General features: G+C 46.9%; 1 protein-coding gene across 2 annotated transcripts; it reads right to left on the bottom strand.

Annotated features, from left to right (window-relative positions):
• Nucleotides 1-795: 795 nt before the first annotated feature.
• pcp4a (Purkinje cell protein 4a) lies at nucleotides 796-18,448 on the bottom strand. 2 transcript variants are annotated; one of them, XM_062486059.1, is made up of 4 exons: nucleotides 18,314-18,448; nucleotides 4,053-4,104; nucleotides 2,216-2,248; nucleotides 796-1,088 (listed from the first exon to the last, which is right to left on the bottom strand). In XM_062486059.1, exons 1-4 carry the CDS (start codon nucleotides 18,320-18,322, stop codon nucleotides 958-960), a joined length of 225 nt encoding a protein of 74 aa, XP_062342043.1. In that variant the 5' UTR covers nucleotides 18,323-18,448; the 3' UTR covers nucleotides 796-957. The 2 variants fall into 2 exon arrangements, with proteins under 2 accessions (XP_062342043.1, XP_062342044.1); XM_062486060.1 differs by lacking the exon at nucleotides 2,216-2,248.
• Nucleotides 18,449-19,343: the final 895 nt, after the last annotated feature.

Below are 19,343 nucleotides of genomic sequence, written 5' to 3'. Positions count from 1 at the left end.
GAAACAAAAGGGATTAAACCACAAGCACAATATCTATCAATAAAAACACACAGTCCAAAAACTAAATTCAGTTTGAAAAAAATACAAAATAAAAGCAAACAAACGTCAATGTTTGAGGGAAGTAGATCTACAAGTCTGACATGAATAATGATATAAGCCCTAGATTTAGCTCTGTCACAGAAAAAAGAGGTCGGAAAGCAAATTTGACCCGTTGATTCAAATGTAAATGCATCAGTCATACAGGGGTGTGAGCACAGGGCACAGTGAGGAAATCAAGCAGACAAGCGGTAATGCCTGGGATCGTTTTCACCGAGGGGGAGAAGCCATTAGCAACCCTCCCTGGGAGAAGGAGAGTCTTTAGATTTACGAGGCCCGTCTGAAACAAATGCCAATGTACGATCATGTCCTAAATATGATGATCAATCGGAACTATATATTTGGCTACATTTTCTGCCTCAGGGTGAAATAAACCATTGTGTCATCTCAATTGTTTGATGAGCCCAATTACTCATCAAGCTTATTACAATTCAAAGTATATTACATTGAATAATATATAATGAATGGACCACTAAGGGTTTGGCTGCTACAGCAACTGTATAATAGAAAGAGAGAAGAATTACAGGAATCAATACAAAACTGAAATAGCAAAATCATAGGAAAGATCAGGATGTCTTCAGAACACAACCATGATCTATGGATACAGCAATCAAGTCATACGTTACACATAGAATTTCACAAAGATACAGTATCAGTGTACCCCTAACCCCCCCACCCCACACACACACACCTCCCCCCTTCCCCCCGACACTTCAACACCCAGCCCTCTTTTCCCTCCCCTCCCCAACCCCTCAGTTGAGTCCATGACGGTGCAGTTTCATTTGACATGCAAAACCAAGCCCCTAACTGGTGCGGTCCAGCCAGCGGCTAACGGGACTGTCTGGCCCCGCCCCGCCCACTCTAGGACTTCACATCCTGCTTCTTCTTCTGGAACTTCCTGAATTGTGATTGGATGGCAACGGCAGCCTTCTCCGTCTCCGGGGCCTTCATGTCGATGTCAAAGTCCTCGGCTGGGACTTCCTTCTTCTCGTCTGGAAGGAAAAGGAAGCAGTGAGAAACAGAGGGGACACGATCGGGCATTACCTAGCGGCCAACACCTGGGGACAAGGTCCCTGGTAGTACACTTCCACCCCCCACCACCATCCTAGTCCTCACCATAGTCTGCAATTTTACTGATGTATCTGTCTAGTTTTCTGTCTGTTAGTATGACTGGGTGAGAGCACTGATCAAGCCACTGTCTCTCAGAATGTGGGAAACCTCGTCAGGATTAGATCTGGGCTAAAAAGGAGATTTCAGATCAACTCTGAATGAGTGGGTGGCATCTCTCCAACTAGTGAGCCTTAAGCAGGTTCTGCCCGGTCATTCCCTTTGAGATGATATCCCAGGCATCTAGTCTTCTGTTAATCGCCATAGGTCTACAGAGGTGAAAAAGATTGGAATCAAATTCGACAGATTACTTTTAAGAAGCAGCGCTCCTCAAAGCCTTCATATGACATGAGGCTTTCACACGATGTATAAAACCGTCCGATACGAGAGAGGCCTTGCCCGAACTGATCTCTCATAAATATACATGCCGTCATCTCTGTATGCCGAGGACTTCACTGTCTAACTCGTCATCTGTTATTTGTGCTCCATAAGGTGAGGTAGGAATCGAAGTGGGGGAGGGGGGATGTCAAGTTCACACAGGCATATTCTCCCCGTGGGTCTGCTTCCACAGGAGAGGTTAACTGCCTCCTTAACACAAAGCCATTCATAACAGCCAAAATGTAAGCAAAGAAATTGAGGGTCGAGTGGCCGAGCATCCAGAGAGAGAGAGAGAGTGTTTGGTGAATAAGCAAGTGAGTCCAGGCTGATTGGTGAAATGTCAGAGGCGAGTGCCCAGAATTGGATCCGTGAAGAGACCGTGAGTGACCTAACAAGCAATAGTGGGGGTCCAATTTCTGTGACGTGACTTCGATCCCCAGCTGATTGGAGAGGCGAGGGAGATGCGATCATACACGTCAGAGCCCGTTCACATGCATCTGTGGTGTGGTTCACACCACCAGGCTGCATCGTTTTTTCCCAAACATCACACATGCAGTTGTGCTGAAGGTTAATGCCATTGGTGCAGGTCCACATAACAACACAGGCAATAGTAACAGCAGGATGTGCGACGTACGTTTTGATGGGGTTTCTTGGCGACCTTGGCGCCCTTTGTAGGCAAGAGTTTTACGAGGAAAAGAGATATACAGTTTGTGATTGCAGTACCCACACGATCTATGGAACTTCCCCCCCCCCCCCTTACTGACAAAAGACGCACGGGGACAGTTATGGATCTCCTGTGTCACCATGGGCTAACTAATCCAGAGATTGGAGTATCTGGTCTTTGCTGAGTGGTTGTGTGCTTTACTTAGTGATGGGTAGAAAGAATTCCTCTCATGTTATGTTTCGTTAATCAAACAAAGTACTACCCACCCCCCCCACCCCCCCTTCTTCCATCTACCCCTTCCTAGGACACATCCATACAGGCACCCATCTCTTACAGACACATTACAAATATGATGTATGGTGTATGCTCTCATGTGCCTGTAAATATACATGTAAAGAACATGGTACAATTGTTATCTTGGTGATGATGAATGCAATTAATGTATTATTTTATTAAGGATGTGTTCCTTTGGTTGAATGTAATAAAAGGTGTCTAGTAGATTTATGTTGCTCGGAGACAAAGGGACAATGATGGATGAAGGTCAGATGAATCTTGTTAAAAGCAAACAGAAGATGGAGGGAGATATATCCACACTGTCTGTGCAATTTGAGGTTTTGCAAACTTGGTATAAATATCACATCAATTTGGAACAAAGACAAATAGATTTCATGAATGTGGTACTGTGTAAGTAACAGTGAAGGAGACCAAAAGCTAACCACCTTGGATTATGAATCTGGTGCAGTATGGAATACTAATTCACCCATTCTTAAAATGAAGGAAATCACTTCAGTTGGGGCACTGTAATATGACAATGACAATGCTCCAGTATCATCTTGTAGGCTATAAAAAAAAAAAGTAAAATCTAATTCAATTAAAAAGACTATGATCCCCGCTCTTTTGGAAGGCATTTCCCCTGGGATTAGGATGAACGACAATGTACCTCATCATCGCACCAATTGAGACAGAAATCCATTTGACCACAGAATCTCAACAGGGTTATCAGTGGACTCAGAGGGGAGAGACAGCTCCCAGGTTGCCAGTTAGATTTAGAGGGCAGACTAGATTAACTGAAGGCTGTCATGACCCTCTACATTCACTCGGGGGGAAAGAAGAGTTCAAGAATCCTTCATTGGTTCCATTGAATAGTATAAACTAGAAGGAATGTTCCAATTTGATGAATAGGTTTCAAAAGTGTCTACAAATAACGTGCAAGAGTACCTAAATGTATTCTTGGGATAGAGGGTGAATAGTGTGTACCAATGATTCACGGAAAAGCTAACTGAATGATCGGAATTTAGCACAGCATGCTGTAACAGCTGACATTCTGAATTTCAATTCTATGCTGGCACTACAAAGACATATGTCAGAATGAACCATATCTAACATATCTAGGTTGGAAGGATGATTGAAAAAGGAAATTACTTGTTTCACTTGAAGCAGGGACCTGTAATTTGAATTTTCCTCTGCTCATGTTCTCTTTAGCTGAATTCTACACTGCCACTTTGGAATATCAAAGGCTGGCAAGCCTCATTTCTTCCATCTATAACTCGGGGGATTTGAAGCACATTATCATGACAACAATACCGTGCCCCAGTTTAGAAAGTAGGTCTTTCTGTGAATTCTTGACTTGAATGTTTGATGGAGTGTAGTCATAATCACTGTGGCGTCTTACCTTTGATAAAACACAAGGGATGCCTAGTCCTAACAAACGATATGCATGCACATTGTATTCTGTATATCGAGTACTGCATTTTTATAGCTCTGCGGTACTTTTGCCTGTGAACTTTCTGTCTGTGTGGACACCTACCCTGTCCAGCAGAAGCTTTGCTGTTGCCAGTCATGGCTCCGGATCCTTGTCTCTGGAAGAGAGAGAGAGAGAGAGAGAGAGAGAGAGAGAGAGAGAGAGAGAGAGAGAGAGAGAGAGAGAGAGAGAGAGAGAGAGAGAGAGAGAGAGAGAGAGAGAGAGAGACTGACATCAATATACCTCCAATTCGACCAAAACAAATATAACACACTTCATAAGAAAACCTTCTGTGTCTGTATGCAGGTCCTCAAATCCCAACCGTTTGACCTGGCGACAAAACAGGGAAGGGGGGTGTGCCCTGATCTAGAATGCAGGTGTAAAGCCATTACTGCTATTGGAAATCTGTTCTCTGATGGAATCTCTGGCCCGAACCTCAATATGTATGTATGTATGTATGTATGTGCGTGTGTGTGCGTGTGTGTGTATAGTATGTGTGTGTTTGAACTAGAGTGTGTTCCTCACGGTGTGAGTGAAGCAGCTGAGCCCAGCATAGAAGCCCCACCATGCAGCATCCTCTCCACCCTGAATTATTAATCCGGCTCTTTCAATGAATTTCAAACACAGTGGTTCAGCTTTGATGCTGGGCAGCTGAGGAAAGGAAAACAAAACAAACCCTCCTACCCCCCAAAAATAAGAGTGGGGTGGTGGGGTGGTGGGGGGGGCATCCTCCATTTCCTGTGTGTCATTATGGACGGCACAACCCAGGAAGAAAGCTTGTTTGGAAGCCCGGCCATCTGTTTCTCTGTTTCAGCGTAAAAACCGAAAGGAGTCATTGACACTGGGGTGCTGGCGTCCATGATGGGCCTCATCTGTCTGCATTGTGTTCTCCTCGGCGGGGATCAGAGCGACGCTAAACTCCCACCTCACCCCACCACTTGGGGCTGGGGGAACAGGGGGTAGGGGGTGGGAAGGTGGGGGGCGGCCTGAGTGCCAGTTGGAAAATGGCCACAAATCATATGAGAATTATTGCTGAGGAGATATTAAAGCTTCATCTGACTATCAATCATAAGATGACTCGGGTTTCCGCGCAGAGTAGGGAAAGGTTGATTTTCTTAGTTGGCTTTACTGTAACTACAGTAATGGGAAGGAAGGGAGGCCATTCTAGAAGGCTATCGACCTCCTCTCTGGATTTTTCCGCTCATCCTTTCCATCTCTCTCTCCTTCACTTTCTTTCTTCCACCTCCACGCTCCTTCCCTCTAACCTTATCCTGCCTCTCGTTCGCTTTCCCTCTCAACCCAATCTTATCTCTTTCTCTCTCTACCTCCCTCCCTCTCTCTCCCTCTCTCTTCCTCCCTCTCTCTGTGTGTCTCCCTCCTTCCCTGAGTACACGGGGCTGTGGCATCAGACCTGGGAAGGAAGCAGAGCAGCTAATCTTAAGTTCAAAGGCAGAAGACACCCTTCTGCATCAGCCCACATTAGACCCATGAAATGAACTTTTACAGTCTCCCGTGCCATTGCCCAGCCCCGACAACCCTTCCCCGGCAGACACCACTGTCTGGCCCTGCACTGTTCTCAGACACATTGACTGAAGGGAAAATGTGTCAGAAAAAGCAGAAACACAAGCAGTATATCAGAAGCAGCGTCGCCGTCTAATCTGGACTGATCCTCATGCTGTTTGCTCCGAGTCATTTATGATGGACAAGTCTGCCGTTTGTTGGCTCCCGGGCACACTCGAAGGCCAGCTGATGCGCCTGGAAGGGCTGTGATGAGGAGCCCTTTAACAGAGGGGACGTGTCCTTCTTCACTTTGAGAGATAATTCACACATGAAGTCGGAGGATCTTATGGAACGTGTCCCCTGTCTCTGCACTCCCTCCTTCCCCTCCTCCCACTCTGGCTCTATCTCTCTGTCTCTCTCTCTCAGTTTCCGTCTCTCTCCCTCTGTCGCTCTGTGATCCCTCTCTCTGCCTAGATACGGTGGAAGCTTACATAACGGCTCTCTGGTCATGATATGCAGGAAGATTACTCTCAACACGCTGGCACATTTCCCCCCACATTATTCCTCCCGCCTTCTCCAGTGTGGCTTTTATCTCCCCTCTTTCAGCTCTATCTTTGTTTTACAGCCCTTAATAAATGTGCAGAAAAAAAGAGTGCATTTGCATAAACATTCACATGAGGTTTTAGAAACCATGAGTGAATTTCAAAAGAGGCGATTGTCTCAGCCTGTCTGACTCTTACGTTTGTTGGCTGAGGCCTGGAACAGCGTTCACATGAAAAGCTCTCTCCGTGGCTATTCCAGAGACATCTACCCGAGATGTATAGCTGTCCTCATGAGATTCAAACACTCACTATGAAACCCATATCGACCGCCCTTCTCGTGGCAACCTCGGCTGCTGTTCCGTAGGAATCGGTTGCTATGGTGAGTTCCAGGTAAGTGGAGCCACATTGGCAATTCACTCCGATCTGTTAGATGAACCTGCGTCAGAGTAGCCGCAAAAACAAACAGACCACTCGTCCCCTTATTCCTCTGTTCTCCAGGGTCTTTCGCTTTCACATTTCCTCTCTTCCTCACACACACAGAGGAGCAGTGGGAGACCATAAACGATCTTGATTAAAATGACAACAAGGTCCGTTGGGATCTTTCGTCCTTTGTCTCAGTGTTGGAACTTGTTCTCTCGAAGGAGCAGTGTTGTTGGTCTGACAATGAAATAATATGACGTGACATACTGGCAGTCTTGGCCTTCGCAAGGTGCATGTCCTTTGTTGTTTAGTGTTGAAACATATGAAAAGCAATTGATCTATTGTTTGCTAAATGCTACCCATCACCACATACAGTATTGGAAACGACTTAGTGAAGGTAATAGAAGCGAACGTCTTTGACATTATTGCCAAAGCATAGATGTGAACACTAAAGAGTATGTCTGGCAAAGGTTCAACACTAGCACAAGTTAAGATATTGTGCCAATCTGCTCTAAGAGATGTTAATGTTATTAGCATTTTTTGTCTCATGTGAAGGACTGAATGAATATGTATGCCTGGGCGAAAGAGGGACCCAATGTGAACTGGCACTAGAGAGAGAAGAACCTCCAGCACACACCTGGTCTAACACACACACACTCACACACACACACTCTCACACACACACACACACACACACTCACACACACACACACACTCTCTCGCACACACACACACACACTCACCATGCTCTCCCATACGCTTCCCACCCTTTCCATTTTTAATAGCGCAGCTCTTTGCCACTCACTCTCCTTCATCCTCTCCTCCATTCTCTCCCTCCGTTTTCCAGCACGCTCATGCATTATTATAGCGGATCTCCCGTCTCCACGGAGAAGGTGAACGCTGAGCGTGGAGCTTCTGTGGCGCACCCTGTCTATAATTCATGATTCCAAACATGAGGCCATACAGTCACATCGACTGTCCTGTCCCTTACTGTCGAAACCCCACAAGCACACCAAGGTAGCAGTTACTATGGTGATGATGACACACGGGAGAGCGGCTGTTAATGGGAGTATGAATGAATTGAGGTTGGGGAGGACCACACCACAATCTCCCATCTGCAACGTCGTCCACCCACCTGGTTTCCATGTCGATTACAGGCCTGACACTCGTCTGCCAATCCACCAGACAGCTCAGGCTAGTCAGTAACTGAATATCAATACTACCTTGCCGCACCAGCCACTCACTTGTCTCAACTTTGAAATCCCTTCCCCTCCCAACCTCTCTTCTCCTTCTGCTATCCAGGCACCTCGAGGGGGGGAGGGGGGGGGGATTGTCCGAGCTCTGAGAGGGCCAGTCAAGCCCTTAGAACTCATCCACCAAATCCAGAGCCTTCCGCCTGCATCCCTCTCCCTCCCTCCCTCACTCCATTCATTCATCTTTGTTCTTCAAGTAAAGCCAAATATATCCAGTTGTGGTCTTTAAACTCGTGAAATAGGCAGTATCTTCAAAGTGCCTACAGCTGGAGATAACAGGTCCTCCAGTCCACAAGGTCTTCAGTGCCTGGCTCGGCTCAGCTCAGCTTGGTTCGGCTTGGTCGGGCCAGAAGCACAGGCCAAGGAAAGCTTGACTCTAAGTGGGCCAGCAAGAGATGCCAAAACAGATGGCTCACAATGTTTGAACGCTCATTTTGTGAGGCTCGCGTGTGACCAGCGTGCGTGCTCGGGTGTGAGCGCGTGCGCTCGTGCGAGTCCCACTCATGCCAGACCTAAATAAAGATCCGATCACCCACTGATGTGTGCACACAAAGCCTCTGGGAAAACAGACGGACTTCTCTCTGACTGAAAACCTGTGAGACTCCTGGAAATAGGAAGCAGGCTGCCGAACACCGATAGAATCGGGCGGCCATCCATCTGGGTTTCGATTGCATATGTCCGCGTGGGAGCAGGCACCCATGCCCAGTCAGAGAGACTGTTTACCCGGAGGGCTGACTCGTGACTCGTGGCTGTTACATGCTGGCATGCTCAAGTGCCATCAGGCCTCTTTCCTGTACATCTTAGGCCCTATATCTCTCTCTCTCCCTATCTCTCTCTCTCCCTATCTCTCTCTCTCTCCTATCTCTATCTCCCTATCTCTCTCCCTCTCTCCCTCTCCCTCTCTCTCTCTCTCTCTCTCTCTCTCTCTCTCTCTCTCTCTCTCTCTCTCTCTCTCTCTCTCTCTCTCTCTCTCTCTCTCTCTCTATCTCTCTCTCTCTCCTATCTCTATCTCCCTATCTCTCTCCCTCTCTCCCTCTCCCTCGCTCTCTCTATCTCTCTCTCTCTCCTATCTCTCTCTCTCCCTATCTCTCTCTCTCTCCTATCTCTATCTCCCTATCTCTCTCCCTCTCCCTCTCTCTCTCTCTCTCTCTCTCTCTCTCTCTCTCACTCTCTCTCTCTCTCTCTCTCTCTCTCTCTCTCCCTATCTCTCTCTCTCCCTATCTCTCTCTCTCCCTATCTCTCTCTCTCTCCCTATCTCTCTCTCTCTCTCCTATCTCTCTCTCCCTATCTCTCTCTCTCTCTCTCTCTCCCTATCTCTCTCTCTCCCTATCTCTCTCTCTCTCCCTCTCTCTCTCTCTCTCTCTCTCTCTCTCCCTATCTCTCTCTCTCTCCTATCTCTATCTCCCTATCTCTCTCCCTCTCTCCCTCTCCCTCTCCCTCTCTCTCTCTCTATCTCTCTCTCTCTCTCTCTCTCTCTCTCTCTCCCTATCTCTCTCTCTCCCTATCTCTCTTTCTCCCTATCTCTCTCTCTCCCTATCTCTCTCTCTCCTATCTCTCTCTCCCTATCTCTCTCTCTCTCCCTATCTCTCTCTCCCTATCTCTCTCTCTCTCTCCTATCTCTCTCTCTCTCTCTCTCTCTCTCTCTCCCTATCTCTCTCTCTCCCTATCTCTCTCTCTCTCTCTCCTATCTCTCTCTCTCTCTCCTATCTCTCTCTCCCTATCTCTCTCTCTCTCTCTCCCTATCTCTCTCTCCCTCCCTTTCTCTCACTCTCACCGTTATCTTGACCTCAACTCCTCTCTCCTCACAGACAGGGAGCTACATGACAGGTAGAGCCTAAGTCACTGAGACAAGTCCCAACAATCTCCTATGGCGGTTTTGAACGACATGGGAGTGAATAACCGCTAAACAAAGTGCCGGATTAGCAAAATGTCCACACCGTTTAGAGATTACAATCTAATATAGCTGAATGTTTTCTTTTTCCTCCGAAGTTCTGCATGATTTTCACCGAAACCGCTTCGGGAGAGGTTTTGCACATCTCAGCTCGAGCCAAACTCAGCATCAGCCTTTGAAATGTTTGTGAGCAGAATGGAGTGGGAAAGTGAAACATCTTAAATTTGCTCGGTGTTGCTGAGTCATCGTTGTGACCATCGCTGGCCCTGAGTCACAGACGAGACCTGGGGTTCGCCGGGCCCTGACCTCACGAACACCCGCGGTGATGGGTCGCATTCCCCTGTGGTGGGAGGCTATCCCTCTGGAGCACCACTCTGACAAACTGTCAGAACGTTCTGTCGCAACCACAGCAACCACGCCAAGAAGACCAATGACACAAGCCAAAACCAGAACAACGACATTCTTCTTCTTCTGGGCCACTAGTCAACATGGACATGACCACAGTCGCCTCGTTAAGAAAGAGAGGCAGTGGGGTAACAGCGGGCACGGTCACACACAGGCTGCTCGCCGACCCTCCACAGCGAGGCCGGTGGAGGTAGGAGCGGGCTCCGTCTAACTCCTGGAGATAACAGCGCCCTGCGCCAGTCTCAGACCGGACACGAACGCAGCGTCGACCAAGGTTCCGCTTGCCACAGTCCCCGAGGTGAGGACAAGATGCTGGCCCGCTCCCAGTCCCATATGCTGCAGTCAGCCGGAGAGATGGACTAATGAACAATGATGATGATAACGATAGTAATAACGATTATAAGGATGAGCTGTCATCATACTGGGGTTGTTACAGTTAACGTTAAGTGATAGGCTCTGTGCTCAACAGCTCTGGAAGGCTCGTGGTTTGAATCAACAACAGAGATCGGAGCATCCATCATCTTCTCCTCCGGTTGTCTCAGATACATTAAATAAGCATGGTATCTTAATATGTATGTTAATTATTCATTAAATAAATCACACTCCAAAAGAAACGGGTGGAACAGGAACTCATGTCTGATACCACTCTGCCATTACCAGCTCCATACATAAATGGATGAGCCGCCATATATTACACACCGCACTGGATGCACGCACACACAGTCCTAGGACTTCAGCCTCTGCCATGCACCTGCCCCCTGTAAGTGGTAAACTAATGAGTTCTTTCCCTTTGGGCTTGTTCAATCCAGCCCTGCCTGCAGAGCTTGGCTCAGGCCACAGCGCACTGCGTTTAACCTGACGCCAGCAAGAGGTCTGGCGCGACACATCCACCACCCCTCTGCGTAACTCTCCTGGCACCGCCCCCCAAAGTGATGCCAACCTGTCTCAGCTGACCCCTGACTGCTGCCAACCGACAGCCAGGATGCTGCTACATCAAGCTTACCGAGGGGAAACTCCCTGCAGCATGCGTTTGAATGGTCTCCATGGAACCGAGGACATTTACACAGCGAGTATCGCTTCCTGTTGGATGCAAACATGTCAGATTAACCTATGTCAGCTCTTATACAACACGCTCACATCTTGCAGTGATGAAAGTGTGGCACGGCAGTGGGGGTTAGAGGGGGGGGGGGGATTAATCAAATAAATAAATGATCCTTCTCCCCCCCGGCCGTTTGTTGGTCTATTTTGGGTTCCTCTGGCAGCTTGGGCTCTCCAGAGGGACCCCGTGCTGCACTCACTGTCTATTAACTATTTAACGAGGAGTCGAGGAAGTAGGCCACAGACGAAGTCTCAACCCAACGCCGTCCCACCTCCTCGGCGGCGAGAGAGACCCCCTCGAAGCCGGGAGGGCCGGAAGCCGGGAGTGACAGGTGTGGGTCAGACACGGCTGAGGAGAAAGAGGGAGGAGCGTCAGTGGGAGGAGGCGAAGCGCTGCACGCATGGATGAAGACGTCACGACAGGTGCATCCAGGGACTGGGAAAACGGAACGTTTTGAGTTGCGTGGACACGGGAAGCCGAAATCAATCGAATTCTCATTCAGTGCTTCGACGACAGCCATTGTCTACTAATTGTCAGCGTGTCCACAGTTTGGATCAAAGTCAAGGATGGGCCGTAAATCTACTAATTGGTGAAACAAAGGGAAAAATCGAATGTTGGAATGACTGACTGTTGACATCTTCCATTCATTAACCAAAGAGTCACCCCCCCCTCTCCCAGGTCAGGGGAATGTTGACATCCATCCACACAGATGCTCCAGCGCACACATCAGCTCCCTGACACAAACCACTTGACTTGGGATGGTCTCCCTCTGATGAATGCTTTCCAGGAAGGACGTTGAGCTGTGCTAGTCCTCATCGTTATTCCTCCACTGGAGACCGAGCCAAGTCCCTCGTCTGCCGCCAACACATTAGCTGCCTCAGACCAAACCGTAATTCTATTTAATGTGTTACTTCCACCTCAGTAGTTTCACGTTTGGCAAGGGGGCCCATAGTGAAAATTCATTACGAGCGCATCCCGAAATTATTACTTAAACTGATAGCCACTGGAATTCTGTCAAATGGCCATTCACATTGACAATGCTGCATGCTCAGCAACGACTTGAAGCCAAGTTTAGAGTGATGCCATGGAGAGGTCTTCTTCTCATGCGTACATACGTTGGTGTTGCAGGGCAGACTTGGGGTGCTCAAGTTGGCTTGATTTCTCCATCCATCTATGAAGTGAAGCTGACATGGCCACTATTTTAAAAAGGCCTGGGTCAGTTCTGCCCACGAGATGAATCAAGTTAAGGATGACCTTGATGGTATTGACCGTAGGGGTGGGTCTGTTCCGAGTAAACCCTGTGACAGCGATTAAGCGATTGTGGTTTGAGATAACTTCTCTGATTTGCTCAGACATTGCATTTCCCTGTTTGTTAGAAGCGGTTTAAAAGTCAATAGGGGCATTTTGCCCCAGCGCTTGGCCCAGAGATGTTGTAACACTATGCGAGAAGAGATGCTGTTTTGTTGAGTTAGTCAGTCTTTAAAACTGCTTTGCACTAACTCAAAGTTACACATTCAGACCATAAAAATGATTTCTTCTGCAGATTTTTTCTTTCAGGTATTAAATCAATTCCAAATGTAATTGGTTAAAGGATCAAACCGACATTTTTCGACAGGGGTACTTCAAACGTGATCTGTTGAAAGCTAGGAAGAACCTCGCTCTCTCCTTCTAACCTTAATCTCTGTTCATAACATAAGGAGGACGTAGCAGTTTCTCTCCCTGCTGGAATAATCCGAGCAAAACTAATGACACAGCTGCATGATTTCCTCATAAAACATTAACAGACATTAGGCTGACTCCAGGGCATTCAGCACAGCTTACAAGACATGGCTACTATCTACTGCGTCTCTGTCAGAATGAGTAATCAGTTCCCTCAGCCTGGCCATGAGTGAGGCCTGTCACTCAAAGAGGACTGGAGGGCTATGCAGAGTACAGTATGTGCCTACTCTTCAGAATCCACAATCCTGTGCAGTAGCATCCAAAATCAGTATAAAAACATGAAAGACTGTTCTTTGTACATACAATGCATGTGAATCAACAGGACGCTGTCCTCGGCTCTAAGTTCAGGGATATTGGACTAAATCCCTCAATGACTGACTGGTGGAACAGCAGCATCAGGGTAAACCCATTCTCTCTGTGGAATTGTTTCAACCTCAACCTTCAAGCTGAGTTCACCTCCTCATGTCTGAGTCTCTCCGACACTTCTCTCCACAGACACACACGGACACACACACATACATACTCGCTGATGTTTGCCTTTTTCTCTCGAAATACTGCCAGCAACCAGGATTAGAGCAGTGGGTCAGGTCAACCTGAGTGCTGTAATCAGAGCGTACTAACAATTTAGATGGATTACAGTTGATCTGAATGTAATCTCTGCTCATTGTGTGGGGTGATTAGGGTCAGAGTGAGGTATGATTCCCCCACTGTCTCAAAATTATTCTGATCTGAAGCTTGTGTCACCAGCGGAATGTTGCTAAAAATGTAAACAAATGTAAGTTTGTTATGTATTATGTAAGGGCAAAACATGGAAAACTGAGGGCTGCAAGCAAGGGGAAAGGATTTGCTTCCAATTTGTTTTTAGTTATTTGTGAAAGTGTAATTTGAATTTGATGCACATGGACATGTGAGATTAAAGCAACCATCCAGGGAATACCGAACATGAAAACTCTTCATTAAGGTCAGAAATAGCTCAACGCAAAAAAGCACCACATTAAAAAAAGTACTTTAGCTGACTGAGTTGCCGTCTAAATCTGTACGATATACACTTTTGAACTGAATTTAATTCACTTCACTTGTAATTCATCAGCGGTTACTGGGATTTAAAAGGACCCAAACTGACAACCCCCATCCATGCCTCCCGCATCACAGCCAAGATGACCTTTTTACTCTAATTGGTGGCAACCTTTTCACACACTCTCTCTTTCCATTGATGTATAAAGAAAGGTTGAAGAGGAGGCCTGGTCCACTTGTGATGATGAAACAGGAAGCTGTGCTGGGTAGCGGCCGGAGCCACAAGTCCCATGACATTAAAGGCAGTGGTGAAAACACCACAGTGGACCGGACAATCAATCAAATATTCTCTAAAAGGGTGTTGCATCAGCAAGGTGGGGCATCCTCTACGGAGGGTATAGGATCAAAACAACCTGGATTTCTTGAGAAGATTTATAGCCTTATTAGCATGGCGTACACTTTACTATAATTAGATGATCAATTATGAAATAACTGTGTCTACTGTGAGTAGAGCCTAAATTATAACTACCATTATTGAATATATTTAAGATCAATACTGTTACAATGACAAATGATCATAAATGGATTGAATTAATTGATTCCATGTTTCTGTGTTTACATTTACATTTAGCAGACGCTCTTATCCAGAGCGACTTACAGTAAGTACAGGGACATTCCCCCAAGGCAAGTAGGGTGAAGTGCCTTGCCCAAGGACACAACGTCAGTTGGCATGACCGGGAATCAAACTGGCAACCTTCGGATTACTAGCCCGACTCCCTCACCGCTCAGCCAACTGACTCCTGTTTCCATGTTCGTGTAAACACAGCCCGGCATCTCATCCAAACCTAAAGAGACGCCCCCTTCAAAACAATATTCACACAGTTTGAACACGCGCTATACTTTTTACATTGTTTGTTTATTTGTGTGTTCACACTTAAATACCCTTCCATGTGAGTAAGTACGTTGCTGTATGTTGCTTCTCTGAAACTCAGTTGTGCCTCCATCCACATGGAAAACACCAAACCACTGGACCATGATCTGAAAGCTAATCAGTCGAGGCTGGCTGCACCCAGATTTCAAACCTTCAGGCTACACCGAGAAGCTTTTTCTCTCCATTTCTGCCTCCCCCCCCCCCCCATCTCCCTCTCTCCTCCCATCTATCTATCCAGTTTATCCATCTGTCAGTCTCATCAAGATCGACAACCACGCGCTGACATTGGTTTGGAGCACGTTACGAGGGTTCGTTTGGAGGCCCGGGGCTTTGGCGGGGAGGGATGGGAACACGCAGGATCATCTAGCTATCATCGCACCCACGCTGCACCAGGGCAGCCGTTATGTTTGACATCACGTTTCATCATGTCCGAGCACAAAGCTTGAGGGACTTAAAGATGCAAGATACAGGACAGTAGACAGCATGGATGTTTGGTCCCCAAGTTCCATATTGAGGCATGGAGGCTCCCATCTAGCCCGACCCTCGACTTTATCATGCAGACGCTATTGAGCGAGTCTGGCCCATCTCCATTTGTTTATGGGACAGAGCTCACTCTGTAGATCAGTCAGTAGAGCAGGATTACATAACCCCCCCCCTGGCAACACAAGTATTGAACAAATCCGCTTAATATCCGTGTTTGTGGAGACCAGATTTCAATCTCGGCCACGCCTTTTGAATGTGGGGGGATGTGGGTTTAGAGCTGGGGTCTAATGCCCCCTCATATCCCTCCCGCACATTTAGTGCATGTACAGATGTGTTGACAAATAGCACACTGCATAATACTTAAGGGATTACCGAGCTGCTTTTCAGCGGCCGTGTTACTCCAAAGCCCCAGGAGCCAACGGTTACCATGTGAATTAAGGACAGGGAGACCAATCAATCTTCGAGGCTTTTATGAAACGGGGGGGGGGGGGGGGGGAGAGTGTGAGAGCGCTCGATGATTGCATGTGATTCTGTCTCTTGTTCAGGTCTGATTCCGCTCTCTTTCTCTCTCTCTCTCTCTTTCACTTTCTCAGTCGCACTACCCCACTAGAACTCAACTACACTCCCTTCTCGTACTGCGCCTGACAAATGTACTAACTAGGCACTTGTCTAGGTGCCTGCATGTCGTTTTGGGGGAGACATGGCCGTTCCATGTCCATCCCGATGCAAGGCCCTCGTGACTGGGGAGCACAGCACGCCGCAGATGCTGGGGAGCTCACCACAGTGACACCATGCTAGAAGCTTGGCCTCCCAGCGGATGAAATGGGCGTAGGTAATGGGGGGTGGAGAGTGCAGGGGGTAGGGGGGGAGGCGGGGGGTAGGTGTGAAGAGGCAAGGGATTGAGCGTGTGGTGGGGATAGGTGACGGGGGTTGGAGGCTGCAGTGGTGCCAGGTAGCTAAGGCTGGGGGCTGGAGTGGGGGTAGCTGTGTGGATGTAAGGGGTGGAGGGGTGCAGTGTGAGCCGGCGACAGGGGGTAAAGGGTGCAGTGGGAGGCAAAGCATCGATTTTCCTTTCATTATTCATTCCCAGCAACTTTCCCCAGCCCTGCCCTGAGTCTTTATAGCCAAATAAATCCATCACAGAGACAGGATGCTACGGATAGTCCTGTGCGGCAAGAAGGTTTCCCTGGTCTAATGTCTTATTTATAAGACTATCTGAACCCCATGCACTATAAACCCAGTGTACAAAACAGAATCGTTGTTTCGAATCAGGGACAAGAAATCTGACACCCCAATATGTGTCATGATGAGGGTCTGTTGACAGATTACACCAAAGTGACACCTCAGCCCAAAGATCTCATACAGACCTGAGGCAGTTGGCGATGGATGTATGTATTCACAGCGTTGTACAGTGAAAGGTTGCCTGGTCTTTCCCTCAACCACACACAGAGCTCCTGCTGCTCCTCTGCTGGGCTACCTAGCAAGGAAGGCAGCCTCTGATCGTGGCGTGCTAGGATTCAGGGGCAGCTGTTGGAAGGGGGTGGTGGTGGTGGGGGGGTTGAACTACAGCTCCACAGCTCCACTACAAGGACTGGGCCCATCTGCTACGCTCTCTCCCTCCCTCTCTCTCTACAACCCCCCCCCCCTGCTCTTACTCTCTTTCCCCTCTCCGCCCGTGATAGCTTAACATCTAGCAACTGCAGGATTCCATTGACTCTGACAGCCAGCAATGGTGTGCCTAGTGATTCAAGGCCAACTGTACGCGCGATCCTGCCCGAAGAATGTGGCTCAATTGTATCTCAGATTGCTCCATTGTTCGGAGAGAATGAGACAGTGATAAGGTCTTGGATTGGGGCCTCACTTATTTCCATTCCTCTTATATGCAGTGACACAATGTGTTATTTCTATCGGTCAGCAGCATGCCTTGAATAATTCAGGGTCTGTGGGATGATGTAGTCTGGCTGTGCACTGTTTGCATAGTGAGGATTCTGGCTGGTGCCGTGATTTTCTCAAACAATCAGTGCAGCAAGTGCAAGGACACCTTGGATGCATACTAGAAATGGGTATGGGTTAGCTCTAGTTGCTTGACTGGAATGTGACAGGCAGACATTTGTGCCTGGGTCAACATTTCCATGCATGTACTGTTTATATTATGATTAAACTTTCATTCTATATGTCATGCCTTATCAGTTATGTTTATTATAATGGTATGTGAATAATAATCACAAGTTTAGTAGAGCACCGTTTGGTCACTTGATGCTCAGACTTGAGCACGACCGACAAGAAAATACATATTAGAAGTACAGAGTGGAATGTGAATATTGTTTACGGAATGAGTTGACAACACATCTTGACTTGACGACCCTGAAACATGCCTCTTATAGTCACAGTGGCTATAAATATGCAAGCCCACCTGCTCGTTTTGCGGAATGCTTGAGGCTCAAGCTCATTGCCTACAGTGATGCACGGTGATTCTCCGCAATTACAAACGGTGCAGATACAATTTATTTGAAGATCATCAAATGAAACTTAAACTCGTCAGTGATTTTTATCACATTTATTTTTACTCGTTACTTTTCGTATTTGGCTGTGCGTCTTCGTTATGACAAGGATCATAAAAGTTCAGAGGAAGTTCGTTTATGTATAATTTATAAAACACCATAGCCAAATCTATCAGTAAATAATTAATATCCACGATCAGAACTTTAGTCTAAATGCAATTGTAAATAGGCTACACAACGTGTGCAGGATAACAAACTTAAGCACTCCACAACACAATCAATATAATAGCCTAACTATTAATATTACCCTAATCATATTAGAGGTATTTGGGTTGTAGCTTATAGCTGTAATAGGTAAACAAACATTTAAATGTTGAATGATTATGATTATCTTATACAATTCCGTTGTCATTATCAGAACAATTAATAAAGTAGCCTCCATCATCTGCGCTTCGATGCTGACATGAGTGCGGAGGCAATAGGGTGAAATTTTGAGAGGCGTCTAGGAAGAAAATCAGTTATCAACATTGGAGTCTTTTTAAAATGCGGGTAGTCTTCAATGCACTTACCTCACTCATGGTTACAAAGTGGTTTAGTATGGCAGCGTCTTCGGCTCCAGTACTTGATGCGCAAGTCTATGGTAAGCAGACAGTCCTCGTGGCCACGGTGCGTGGTGCTGTTAGAGGGAGGTTTTATACCGTGAGGATAACCCTTTCATGTCATCACATTTCTATTAAACCAATAGGAATGCTTTAGACATGCCGCACAATAGCCTACTCTCTTCATCGGAGATGCACACACTGTCACTTTGTTGTTATTTTGATTGAGCAATATGGTACTTGTGACACATGCACATATGTGACAAATTCACCTACTGTAAATGAAACAGGAAGAGACCACAAAGTATTACTGTAGCGTAAACACCGATGCTTGACAAAACTGTGCAGTATGACTATGCATATTACATTTTGGCAGAAAAAAACACTGTTCCTCGCTGTTGTTTGTCTTATTACTTTAAAATGAGACTGTAGTTAACAACACATGCTTTTAATTTTTCTCTACTTTAGAGAAGACAATACATTTGCTGCAGTGCAGAATCCTCTGAGAATCTACTTCAAAACTGGAACTTGTGTTGTAAAGAAGTACTTTTGTGAGAGCTTTAAAGTATGATGTAGCTCAAAGGATGAGGGACATTGATTTTATTCCTCTATTCCGTTGAATCACTTTGGTTTGTGTAATTCGTCTGAACACAATGAAAAGGCATATTTCTAGTCCTAAAGGCAAAGACTCTTCCGGATCTTTGACCATGCAACATCAACATCATATGATGTGACTTGAGTGAGTGTGTGTGTGTGTGTGTGTGTGTGTGTGTGTGTGTGTGTGTGTGTGTGTGTGTGTGTGTGTGTGTGTGTGTGTGTGTGCGTGTGTGTGTGTGTGGGGTGGGGGGGGGCATGAGTGAGACTGGCTCTCCCTCAATCAGCCATGGCCTCCAATCCATATGGAACAGCCAGCCTTAAATGAACCAACAGGATCAGTTTCCATTAGGATGATGCCTTCAACTGACAACCAGTTTGGGCTCAGATTAACCAGAATGATCCA

Source organism: Osmerus eperlanus, chromosome 19 (genome assembly GCF_963692335.1).
Source record: "Osmerus eperlanus chromosome 19, fOsmEpe2.1, whole genome shotgun sequence".
NCBI lineage: Eukaryota > Metazoa > Chordata > Actinopteri > Osmeriformes > Osmeridae > Osmerus > Osmerus eperlanus.
This window is presented reverse-complemented; position numbering and strand designations above follow the sequence as displayed.